We start from the raw sequence: 13,065 nt of genomic DNA on the forward strand, positions 1-13,065 counted from the left end.
ATGTGAGGCCTCTAAATAACACACAAAAAATCGTAAAATTATAATTAATAATGTTTAATTACAGACCTTCTCAAAGCCATAGTCTACAGAGTTTCTACTATGTTGTTAAACATTTTGAAAGTAATTTTCCACGGAGTTGCAGAAATAATTTACAAATCCATTATCAAATCAAAACCTAGAGCAAAAGGTCGTGGTTCAATCTGTTGAAGAGGCATGTTCATTAGCCCAGGTAAACTATATATAACATATTTTTAACAATTTTTAAAATATACTTTTATACATAAAGTTTATTTCATACATGAAGTTTATTTATATACATAAATTCCTTTAGCGCTCACACTACCGAGACATGTAGATTTGACTGAAACATTGCCGGGCAATTCATTGCTACCTTGTGTCTATTTGCAAATAGATATCACACCTTGTTACAAATTATACAGCACTCAACCGAGAGACGTCAAAAGACACTGTTACAAGGTGGACTAGAAGATTGCACGGAATGACCAAGACAGGAGGGTTTTTTCGTTGTTTGAACAGTTATTAAAAGCCCATTAAGCCCAAATTCCAAGTGCCCCCAGCCTAAACATCGCAGGATATAATTGCAATTTTCTTGATGTGGCCTATAAAAAAGTAAATTTATGCAGTGATTCAGATTTAAGGTCTGTGCAGCTCAATAGCTGCAATTTAAAGAACAGTAGCGCGCAAATGTAGACAGTCATTTTGGCTCAGAGACACAGGGCAGCACTCCCATTAAAGTTTGCCTTTAAAAAGTCTCGGGATTCAAAGCCCTCCACTTCTGAAGCCCGAAGCCTTTTCTTACCGGCCCCAGGCTGTAAGGGGAGTGATGAGCTGACTGTGCCCCTCACCCATTGGCGTCCAAAGGCGTGAGCGCAGACCGCCAGCGCTTCCCCCTGCCCATCGGGAGCGTCTGAAGAGCTCGCCGGTGCCTCGGGACACACTGCGGAAGGAGAGAGGTATCAGCCGGGCAGGGAGGGGACCGAGTGGGGGGGAAAGGAGGGACGGGCCATTTGTGCCTCACGACAGGATACAGGGCGGAGAGGAGGGCTCCGCACTGGGTTTTAGTGAGAACGAGTTGTTCTATCCCCCCGTGTTGACTCCACGGAGCACTGCCAAGCTCCGAGAGGGCAAGATGTGAAGGGAAAGCGGCGTAGGTTCCATCCCCCAGCCCCAGGCCCAGAACTCTCCCTGGGAGCGGCCGCAGCCCGCTTACCGCGCCCACAGCCGGCGGACAGAGAGGGCGAGCCGGGCCTCTCCGCGCCTTAAATACAGCCCCGCGCTCCCGCGAGACCCCACGCGCTCCAGCCGCCGCTGCCTATTGGCGAGGCCAGCGCGCGTGACCCCGCGCGGGGCGGGGCCGGTGGGGCAGAGGGCGCTGGAGCTGCTCCAGAGCCGGGCCACGGTCGGGTCTGAGGGCTCGGCCCGGTTGCTCAGCTGTGCTTCCTGCCGCAGCCCCCACGGGTCACATCAAGGCTTTTCTTGGGGATGTGCTCGTCCATTCCCGCCCAGGCCGAGTTCTGGGTGCTCGGAGATGTTTAACACAGGGAAACAAAAGTGCGAAGTAGCAGCTGTGTAGCGGTTTTGAGGCGCTAAATACCGCTGATCTCTGTCTAAACTCCTGTCTAAGCCCTGCTTAGGAGGCTTAGGAACTGTCTATGAGGATGGCGAGGTAAAGCCCCGAGCCTCGCTAATGCGCTGACGGACAGCTCTGCTGGGCTGCGCGCCAGGGGTGACACGGAGGCAGCAGGCCTGTCCTGCGAGCCAGCCCTCAGCACTGCTGCTGCCCTGCCCCAGATAAAATGGGCTGCCTGTCTGGGGATGCTACTAAGAGCTTTTGGAGCGAGTACGAGCAGATTAGTATAAACAGGGAATTAGTAGTTTGAAGCACAGACACTTGTTGTTGTCCAGCAAAGCTGGTAGGTAGAAATCACAACATATCACAGAATAGACCAAATTGGAAGGGACTCATCGGGATCTTTGAGTCCAACCCTTGGCCCTGCACAGGACACCCCAAGAATCACACCCTGTGCCTGAGAGCATTGTCCAAACTGAAGTCCCTGCTTCTCAAATAGGTGTGTATATTGCTGAAAATTCATACCTTCTTGTCCCAGTAAGAAACAATATGTCTTGGCTCATGCCGAGTTACTACCGGCACAACACCTGTAAAGTGTGTGAAAGGAAAATAACGAGCTGGCCGGCTACACCTAATCTGAACCCTGCATTTAAATTACTCTCAACAGAGTTGAAACAAGCTGATGCAGCCTGAAACATATAGTCACATAGTTGCAATCAAGGGATGACTCTAGAAATTGTTTCCTACCACTTCTAGCTACGTCTTCTGTCTAATTCTTGACACTTAAAACATTGTTGCAGATTAACCCTGTGCCAGTTAATTGTCTGTGCAACAAGAGTCAAAATCTGTCTCAGGACTCTGGGTGTATCAGTCTCTGGAGATAAATTTGTGAGACATGTTTGAAGTTATTTCAAGTGGGCTCCTTTGCAATGACTGTTTTCTACAGTCAGACACCTAAGTAAGATCAGTCCTTTTCTGTAATGTAGTCAAATAGATGAAGTGGCATCCAACCTTTAAATTTCTAGCACTTGTGACAGTGGGATTTACATCATTGGTTTCTTCTTTTCCAGTATAGAATGTAAACTGGGATTTCTGTTACACATAAAAACAGCGAACCACTGCAAACCAGTGATCAGCATCCATCCCAGATGAGCATTTTAATCATTTGCATAATCCTACACCTTTTTCTTGCCCCTCACAAGCATTTTTCTGTTTTCCCCATACAAGTTTGCATTGTTTGTTTTCTTTCTGGCTCCATGAAACTAACTTTTGTGTCTGACAGTGGCACAACTTCAAGAGAAGGAATGCAGAGTCTACCTGACCTGACTGTCCTTTACCAAACCCTCCCTATAGAATAAAATAACTGTCCTTTAATAAATTACTGCAAGGGTCAGATGTGGATTTGAGCCTCTTTACTTGCAGGTTAGTTCTCCCATTTCCTGGGAAAATGCTGTAACCATTAAGTTGCTACCTACGAGGCTGCAGGCAGATCTGCTATTTCCATGTGTGTGGGTGAACTTGTCAGCTGGACACTGAGTCTGCCTGCAACCTGGGTACTCTGGGGACTTGATGGAAATATCAGTGGATCTGGTTAATTTTGCAATTGCCCTGGATCACTAACTGGGAGAAATATAGCCCTTGTCATGAGCAGAATTTGTAGGAAATCCAGTTATCGTGGGGGCACTTTGAAATTTATTAAGCGGCAGCAGGGTGTCTTGGTTATTTTGTAGATTAGTGTTCAGCTTTTCAAAGAGTTGGATGAGGTGAACTAACTTGCTCAAATCTTGAAGAGTGGTGCTCTAATTAGCCAAGTCTCTCCTTGTCAGATGCAAGAATTAAGTCTCAAAGTCACTGCTTTGATTCTTCTCACAGAAGACTTGAAAACAACTTGTTTAACAACATCATGAGTTTACCACAATGTGCAATTGTCATAAATGTTTCATTTCAATTTTACCATCTTTCTCCACACTGAAGGAGAATCAATCAAGTAAAACCTCATTGTGACCATCAGTCTTTGCAGGTGGATTACTGAGTACTCAGTAGTACTGAGTATCATTAAATAATTGTCAGGTTTGGAATCTTAGAATGTAATAGCCTTTGATTTATATATATATACTTGTGTGTGGGTGTGTGTGTATAATTTGGTTAAAACTTTGAGAGGATAATATAAAAAAGTGTAATTTAATTAATTTATGCACAATTTAATAAAACGTAAAGGCTATTTTAAATTCATGCTGAAAACAGACTAAATTCCACTTAGAGCTTGTCTATCCTTTGAGGGTTTTTTTTGCCCTCAGAATGTTTGTGAGTTAAAATTGGAGCCTGTAAAATACAATAAAAATAACAAATTAAATCTTTGGAGAAGAGGAAGGCAAGCCAGAATCTTTATTTCCTTTTCAGAGTCAGAAATAGTGATATATTTCTGTAAAAAATTTCAGTTTTCTGTTATTTTTCTTTAGTGAGTCTCCTTTTGTTTGATAAATTACTTCCATAGTTTTTAATTTTTGGTTATCTCTTTCCAGCCAATATGCATGTTTAAAATTTAAATAGTATTTTTCCACCTGAAAGCGCATCTTTTATTGGTAAGAAAAATGCCAGTAAAGTTTACTAATGAGCTCCCTGGCTGAATAATATACCTGATGAAGAGGCCATTCTTCAAGATTCTTACTTCTGGAAAGGTAGGAATATTTTTACTTGAGTTGTGAGTGTGGGGAAGGTTAGTATTCTCTAAACTGGTGAAGCAGTTCACTGAAGTTCTCCTTTGTCACTGTTCCAAGCTCTTAACACAGTGTATTTGTAACTCAAGCAGAAGGAAAAGGGCAGAAGTAAGATATTATGAGATAATCACAGCTCTAGGCCATTCTCAACATTGGACTGACTGCAGAGGCTTTAACAGTCTCCTCATAGAATAGAATTTAGTGGCTTTCACTAGAGAACTACAAGACCCCTTGTATTGACTCAGCTTTTGGTACATCAACATCAGTGTATTTGCATCTGTGTTATTCTGCTGTCTTTGGGCTTTCAGATCTGTTGTCTGGCCAAAAAAAAGGATGATGTCAGATGCTGTAAATGTGTTTTGTTTTCTCCTATAAAGTAGCAGTTTCTGAGAAAAATGAAGAGATGGTATTCTCTACTTGCCAACTATAAGATGCTTAAACTAGCAAAAGGTAGGCAAGATCTGGGGATCAATTTAATGCAGCAGCATTTTCCATGCTTTATCTTTGGAATCCTGACAAGTCATACCATCACCAAAACAGTAAGTTTTACAGTATTTTGAATCAAGAGAAATAATTTCTCAGATAATTTGAAAATGTTGGGTAGAGGTTGCTTTAAAAATGATAGTTTTAAAGAAGAATAGTAATTCCAAAGTTTGGTTGATTTTTTGGTTTTAGACTCTCCACATTTTCTATGGATTTAATGATTTTTTTGTGGACTACAACTCACTCTTACCATTAAAATTTCAGGTGCAGATGGAGTGGTTTCCATGGACCTGCTATGAGCCATGTGCCACAGATTCAATCCATAGGCTGCAAGCTGCCATTTGGCATTGTACTAAAGCCACCAGTCTGTTCTGAGATAAGGCCAAGTTTCATGGAAAATCCTGATTACTCATTCCTGTGTCTACACATTTGCCATTTTCTTAAAGATATTTTGTCATTTTTTGGTAGAACAAAATTTAATATTAGAAGACATAAAACATATTTTTAAAAAATTGTAAAATTCTAAACATACATTGTCAGCACTGCAAGTATTTCAGGTATCTGAATTCTCTTATAATTCTTATATCTTTTCCATGCTTCCAGAAAACCTTAGTATTGTATTAACTCCCTTTTCCATTTAAAGGACCTTTTAATTAGTTGGAAATATATCCTAAATTTGACCTGTTTCAAACATTTGTTCAGCAGAACTGACAGATGATTACCCACTTCTGAACTCAAGTTTATTACAAGAAAAACATAATGAACCTTGTGTGGAATTTTCCAAGATTTCTGGAGAGGAAATGCAATATCCTTTTTGTAGAACAGAACGAGCAGATATCCTAGCCTCAGATTTGCTACCAACTCTTCTGTTTAACTTTGGACAAGTCACTAAATTTCTGCTGGCAATTTTCTTGCTTTGTAAAAGAAGCTAATATTAACTTGCCATCCAGTAATTTGACAATTCTGAGTGAATGCTTGAAGAGTACTCTGAAAAAGTCAGATGGAAAATGTTATAGAAGTCCATGCCTCTGCTAGCCAAGGAGGATATTTACAATAGGTCCATATTTTATGCAGTGAAATAGAAATGTTCCAGTGTAAAACCAGATGAGACTAAGATGGGTCTAAAATTAAATGCAGGAGGTATTTTTTGACTTTTCAACAGAAATTATATAAGCATTCTTAGGTTATAAATAGTCCTTTGTTTTCCTTCTCTTTGTCTAACACCCAGAAGAAACACAGGGTTGGTTGTTTGTTGTAAGGAGATAGGGCAGTGTTTTAGAGTGGAAACAATTGTGCACTGTTCTTTATTTATACAATTCCTATAAAGTTTGTAACTAGTATTTGTTGCATTGCTTAGCACTTTTTTATCTTCAAACAGTTACAGAAATAAAGTTTCTATTCCTGAATATGACAACAGCAGAAGAAAACAAAAACAGTCCATTTCCAGCATGAAACTTCCTTTTTTCCTCTTTTGAGATATCTGAAGAGGAAAAAAGACAGTGCTAGACTACTGTCAAACTGACATTATATGCACTTGTATATTATTCCCTATTTTTATTATTAATCTTCAGAAACAAGACAAAATGTGTCCACCTTTAAATGAAAGTATTTCTATTATCATTAATGAATATGGTACGGAATTCACAGAATGATGTGTGTGCATGTTTACAAATATTTCCTTGAGCAACTAATAAGTGCTTAATCAGTAGCAAGCAATTAAATTTTGTGCCCCAAAAAAATAATGTTTAATGAACAGAAACAACTGAAAACTTACCCTGAAGTCAAGCAACTAGCATTTGAGAAAAACAGAATTATGAAAATACTACTTTTTTCTATTTTATTTTCACAATTTCTTTAATTTCTCTGAGGTTTGTACTATGGAAATTATGTTATTAACATTAAAATATATGTGAGGCAAATGGCTTTATTAGATACTGCATTTTGTTTCATTTAAAATTTTAATCACCTTTCAAACCCATTTGTTTGCTCCATAACTTTTCACTGACAGAAAGTATGATTCTCCACAGTAAATTAGAATAAGCAGGCTGCAGCAAAGAATACATGATTAGGCTTGTGTAATGACAGGCATCAGAGTTTAAAAACCAGGTACTGTGCAGTACTGTTCAGTCTCTGCAGGCTACTTAGAAATGCATTGGAAACTAATCAGACCTTGATTGCTTCAGTCCTGACACATCAGCTTAACTCCCATTTTCCCTGGTTATGTTGAGAAAACCTGTCATATTATGTATAATCCAGTCCTCTGAGTTTAAGCAAATTAAACACTTGGGATCAAATTCACACATAATGTAAGACCATGAACTTAATAGAATTATACCAAAGATATTTTTTTTTCTCAGTGATGTTATGTGATGGCTCTTTGTTATAGTGATTTGTGGATTTATGAAGCAGTTTAATGGCCCTGAGGACTTCACTCCATTATGTCCAAAAATCTTTCTCCATCCTGTATTTTAAATGTCTGCAATGATTTAATATAACTAATCCAACTTAGGGAGGGAAGAAAGTTCTGTCTCTGTGACAACTCAATTTTGAGTTTCTTTGCTGAAACTGTCAACTGGAGATACCAACTAATGCCAAACTTGATACCATTCTTATAAAGTGGGCACTTGTCCACAGTGAGTTGGATTAAGGCCACTTACCTAACAGTATTCTCAGGGCAGGAATTTATCTTTAGATGTTACTGGTATTACTGCTGATGCCAGATTTTTACTAGTAATCATAGATCTTCTTTTGAAATTATAATAATAAAAAAACAATATACTTAAAAATAAATAAATAAATAAATAAATAAACCCTGTGGATCCAGGCTCTGTAGGCTGCAATTTTATTCCAGCATCATGAAATGAAAGGCATAGCCAAGCATGTACATGCCACACTTCAGGTGCTGTTAGGAGCAGAAGTGTCTGTAGAAATGTTAGTAGCTCTCTCCTCATTTGAATGATTTCCTCAGCATAGCAGAGGAACAATAAACGGGCCTTAAGCTCCTGCTGAAAAAAAGCAACATCTGCTAAGGAAAGGGGAATTCTAAAATGAGAATTGCCCTAGCTGAATTCTGTTCTTGCTTCTCTCTGAGATTTACTATGTGACCTCAAGTTAGCTATTTAACAACTTTGTGCCTATTATCACGCGTGTAAATTTAATATACTCACACTGCTCTACCTTGGAGAAAGGCATGGGCTTCAACTTGCTTGTGTTTGAAGAGAAACTGTGATTATTACATTAACTGTGTTGTGTAAATGTTACATGTTGTGAATTTGTGAGTGAGCACTTGCACACGTGGTGTGGACATAGTCCCGAAACGACATTTGTGAAGATAAATGCAATCTGCACGCACGGCAATACAAAGCACCAACTGTGGGCAGTAAATGACATTTCAGCCTACTGTTCTGGATTTTGCAAGTGCCTGGGCTCCCGTGTACCTCTAAATAGGTGGGGTGAGCATGTCCCAAAGCACGGTGCCGCCGAAACTGCCATACATCCACGTCCTCCTGCCTGCACTCTGCCTTCCTGTCCTTCACCCCGCTGCCTGCCGGTATGCTTGTGTACGCTCTGAGGCCGGCTTTCTCAGCCCCGTGGCCCTTCCAGGCCCGGCGACTAAAGCACCACGGCCCCTCTCGGAGGGCCCGTCCGGAGGGGCGACGGGCGCAGCCCCCCCGCGCCCCCTCGGCCCCGCAGCGCATTGGCTGCGGCGGCGGCCGCCCCGCCGGGCCCGCTGGGGTGCCCGTGCCGGGCACTGCCTCTGACCTTCCCTTTCCCGGCGCTGTCACAGCAGATCAGCGGGCGCGGCGCTGCGATGGAGCGGCGAGCGGCAGCGGCAGCCGCCGGGAGAGGAGGAAGAGGAGGAGGAGGAGGAAGGGAGAGATTAGCGCGGTGCCGGCTGGCGCAGAGGCGCGGCTGAGCGCTCCAGCGGGAGCCGGGGCCCTGCGGACCGTGCGAGAGGCACAGGCGGAAGGAGCGGAGATGCGGCCGCTCTCCCCGCGCTGCTGAAGCTCCCAGTCACTCGCCCGGAGGAGGGAGGCCGAGAAGGTCCGTCCTTCTCGCTGCTCTGCGGCCGCAAAGGGTGCCTGTGCAGTCCCCTCCTCTCGCTTTTATCCCAGCCCCGGAGCAGGAGCCGCCGCCGCCCCCTATCCCTTCCTGCGCTCTTCCCACCATGAGCGGGGCTGTTTTCACCTTATAAAGATGGCGGTGTGGGATCGCTGCAACCTTTAGACTAATGACTGTCAGAAACATCGCCTCCATCTGTAATATGGTGAGTGCTGACGGGGGGCGGGCGGCACGGCAGCCCCTGCGGGGGCCGGCTGGGGGGCTGCCCGGGGGCGCAGCACAACCGCGCCACTCCGTCCCTTGCCCCGGCGGCGGGGGAACAGGGCGGGCTGCGCCGGGGAGTGCCTGGGATGGAGTTGGCCGACTGAGAGTGACGATGTCCCGAGGAGTTTTCCTGGAGCAGCCGGGGCGTGGGCCGGGGAGGGACGGAGATGCAGAGACGGAGCGCGTCTGACCCCGGCCGAAGCGCGTAGCAGACGGAGCTGTGGCCCGCCCTTCCTCCGCCTGCCCTTCCTCCTGCCCTAATAACACTGCGAAAGGACCAAAGTTGGGTTCTGAATCCACATTAAATCAGTGACCCTGTTTAACGCCTTCAGGAAGGCACCCTGCTGTCTCCTAGGACCAGGAGCTCCCCAGATTACACAGAAAAGGAGGATGTTTAGATGCCTAATAACACTCTTGGATCCCGATGCTAGGTGCCTGTTCTAGGAAGTCTTGGCTTTAGAGCTTACAGGGTTTAACTTGCACTGCATGCTGCTCGAAGAGGACTGCTGTTTGTACTCTTGAATCACTTAGCTTTCTCCAAACCAGACTAGGCAATTAGGAGGCAATAAGGAAACATTTATATTTTTGTTTGTTATGTTCAATTTACTACTTTTCTCCCCATGGAACGGTTGAAACGATGCTTTCTGCACTGTGTTTGGGTTTAATTTCAATTCTAACTTGGACCACCTAATTTGGTTTATGTTTTTGAAACTTCTTGGTGGGATGAGGAAAAGTTCAAACTTCGTAAAAGACTTTAATACAGTGAGGCAGTAGCAAACTTGCCAAAGAAATGGTTGCATGCTAAGCATCTCAATGCAAACAGAAGAGAATCTTATTTTTGTTCATTTTGGTTTTTTTAGTCTGTATTTTTCACCCTTATTTCCAGGTTCTTCAAGAGCAGCTACACACAGTTGCCAGCTTCCCTCCATGTGGTGCCCCAGCATGCCTTGTGCTGCTGATGCCACACATACTATTCCTTTGCCCTGGAGAATGGAGCCTGTCTCTAGGGTAAGGCAGCGGACACAGCCCCAGAGGCCTGGCTTCTGTGGGCTCAGAGTGAGGGAGTGTAGATTGCAAGCCTTCTCCCCTTCCATGTGTCCACACTTCCACTTAAGTGGGATTGCTCTTTTGTTGCAAATGAGATGCCTGGGAAATCCTATGCATAGTTTCAATTTGAACCTCAGTCCTCCCTTTGAAATGTCTACTCTGAAATACAGAGAGGGTGAGTTGGTTCTGAGGTTTAAAGAATTAATACAGAGTCCAGATTTTAGGGATAATAACCTGGGTGCTCACCTTTCTTCACCAACATCAACTAGTTTTCTGAAATTTCCATTGTTCTTAATGATTTCCAGTCCAGTGAGCCATAAATACTGCAAAGAGAGGTTCAGGAAATGATACAGGACTGAGGAGAAAACCTAGGTGCACTTACCCTCTCTCTGAGGCAGGCTTCAATTTTTACTGCTGATTAATGGTGGTTGTGATGCCTTGTAAACTGTATAAAAGAGCACCGCATGAAGGGGATCTGGAGACTCATAGGTAAGACCTTGGCATAAAGTATTAGGAACACTTATTTTTTTATGTGCTTCAGACAGATGCACTTGTGTGCAGCACGCTTCTCCCAAAGACTGAGCAGATTCACAGCAGAGCTGATGAGGTTGTTGTAATGGTGTGCTGCTCAGCTGTCATTGCCAGTGTATCCTGCAAAAGTAGCATCTGAGAGATGGAGAGACTGAAGGGAAGAAGGAGAGCCCGAAGCAGAAAAGGCATACAAGGATTCATACTTCAAGGCAATTCTAGCTCACGGTACTGTGACAGAAGGTGCAGTCAATTCAATGTTAATGATGCTTTAAGGCTACATATTCCTTGAGGTCTGTGTACTTAGCTTTTAGAGATGCTATGTTGTGTTGGTCACATTTCATTTTTTCTGGATAACCCTTAGGGACTGGAAGTTCTTTTAGGCAATGGAGTTTTCAGACAGCTATGGGAATTTGGGGCTGAAAGAGAAATACAAGTTCTTGCAAGTGTTGGCATTATTGTGTTATGGCTCTTCTGCAAATGTGTCCATTCTGATGAGGTGATGGACTTGAACTCAGCGATCTGTAGGATCTATGACAACCTTCCAGAGGGCTAGAGATATAAAAGTAAACCTTTTGCCTTTGTAAGACCTAAATATTTGCAGCACTATTTTGATTTAAGATATCTGTAGAAATCTGTCTAGAAGGATGCTGAGATGCTGATTCCCAGACCTTGTTCCTCCACTACAATGCTTGAAAACTGAGCTACTGACAATATGTGGAACAAGAAAAAGCTGTGTAGTTCATAGGTAATATAATACATTTTTCTATATAATGCTACATAACTGTAGGTTTCTAAGTTTTTTAACCTGGTTGGACTCAGTAATTAAAAAAAAATAAAATAGGTGATCTGGTTTTTATTTTTTTCCCATTGCACTTGAGAGTGCTGACAAAGGGTTTTTGTTTTTTGAAAAAAATGCCTCCAAAATCTAAACAGTGATGTCTGATTGATTTTCAGGGGTGGAAGGGGGAGTAGTGGAAGACAGACAGAGGTGGCAATTGGTCCTGAAATACTTGCCCCTCCCTGAGTGCAACTTAGATTATGCTTTTGATGGCAATCCTTTTCTTGACAAAGTTTTATGTGTGTGTTTATCGAATGTTTGCTCTCGTGTTCTGAAGGGAAAAAAAACCCTGAAATTTAGCTGAATTAATTTAAAAATCTGGTTAGTCAGCATTTTTGGATGTATGCTTGCTATTAAGTTTACTTACTGCCTGATATCTGGTATCTTGAGTTGTAATTTTGATCTCCTAAAGATGGTAAAGATTGTTAGTCTTTTCAGGAAGGATCAAAACAAGTGTAGTGGAGCAAGAAAGACAGGAACAGTATTTAACTCTCTTGCAAAAGATACTTAGTACTATATATTCACTGGATAAGCTCTCACATGCTGAGACAGACACAGTAGGAGCTAGCCAGTAAGAAAAAAATATTGGCAGGGGAATTTTCCACTTGGCACATTTACTTGTAGTAAATATTTAAATGCACAGCTTTCTAGAATTAAACAAAATTCTTCTATTGTCTTCTACCACTTTTGTCCTCTAAGTTACAATAATAGCAATAGTTCTAGTTATTATCACTGATTAGCTTAATGAGAACTAAGAGCTAAAACTTGTTCTGAATGGTGGAGGGGATGAAGGCAACTGTGCCTGAAGGAGTTGGTGGGATTCTTACATGGGTGTGATGGCCATGTTCCCTGAGAAGGGAGGTCTAGTCCCCAGGATGTTCAACTTACCTGCCCTTCAGCCCCTGTAAAAGCTCATTCACTCTGTCTGCACACCATGTTCACCACTGAGGGACACATACACCAGACAGTTGTCGTATTTTATGCAGAACAGGTACAATAGATGTGAAGAAGCATAAGACACATTAAAAAAACTCTATTTGAGGGAATACCAACAGGCAGTGCCTCACAACACTTGTAGACTGCAGGCACCAGCTAGGGATGTGATGTAGCCCCTACAGTGCTGTAATTCTCTTTGGTTATTGTTTCTGTGAAATAACCCAATGACTCAAGTACCAAATGCTGGTTCAAAGACAGTCATGCTGGCATTTTATGCTTACTGAAATCCTCTGTAGTATGTTTCTCTGCTTTAGGTACAGCCTTGAGTTCTGAGTTAAGCTCATGCTGCAGCTGTGGCCTAGGGATATTACTGTTATGTGCAGTGAAGGACATCTAACCATTTCAGAATGTATTGACATACATTTATACTGATCTGGCTAACAAGCTCTGTGGACCATATTTCTCTTTTGTAATTCTCTTGAGAACAGAATTATTAATTCCTCTCCTTTCATAATTTTGTAATAGTATTTCAAATATTCCAACTAGAACGTCATGTTGTTCTGGCCATTAATAAACAGAATAATCTAACCACATTC

At 42.6% G+C, this 13,065-nt stretch overlaps 1 protein-coding gene and 1 non-coding gene across 2 annotated transcripts in view; one reads left to right on the plus strand and one right to left on the minus strand.

Annotated features, from left to right (window-relative positions):
* Positions 1–1,026: 1,026 nt before the first annotated feature.
* Positions 1,027–1,149, minus strand: LOC131579378 (small nucleolar RNA SNORA26). Its single transcript, XR_009277696.1, has one exon. It is a non-coding gene; the product is annotated as a small nucleolar RNA SNORA26 (small nucleolar RNA).
* A 7,775-nt stretch (positions 1,150–8,924) lies between these two features.
* USP46 (ubiquitin specific peptidase 46) overlaps positions 8,925–13,065 on the plus strand; it is a 34,977-nt gene continuing 30,836 nt past the window's right edge. Inside the window, exon 1 of the mRNA XM_058837953.1 lies at positions 8,925–9,058. Coding sequence (XP_058693936.1) covers positions 9,023–9,058 — 36 coding nt within the window. The 5' untranslated portion in view covers positions 8,925–9,022. The remainder of the gene's footprint in view (positions 9,059–13,065) is intronic.

The sequence above is a fragment of the Poecile atricapillus genome, chromosome 4 (genome assembly GCF_030490865.1).
Source record: "Poecile atricapillus isolate bPoeAtr1 chromosome 4, bPoeAtr1.hap1, whole genome shotgun sequence".
Lineage (NCBI taxonomy): Eukaryota > Metazoa > Chordata > Aves > Passeriformes > Paridae > Poecile > Poecile atricapillus.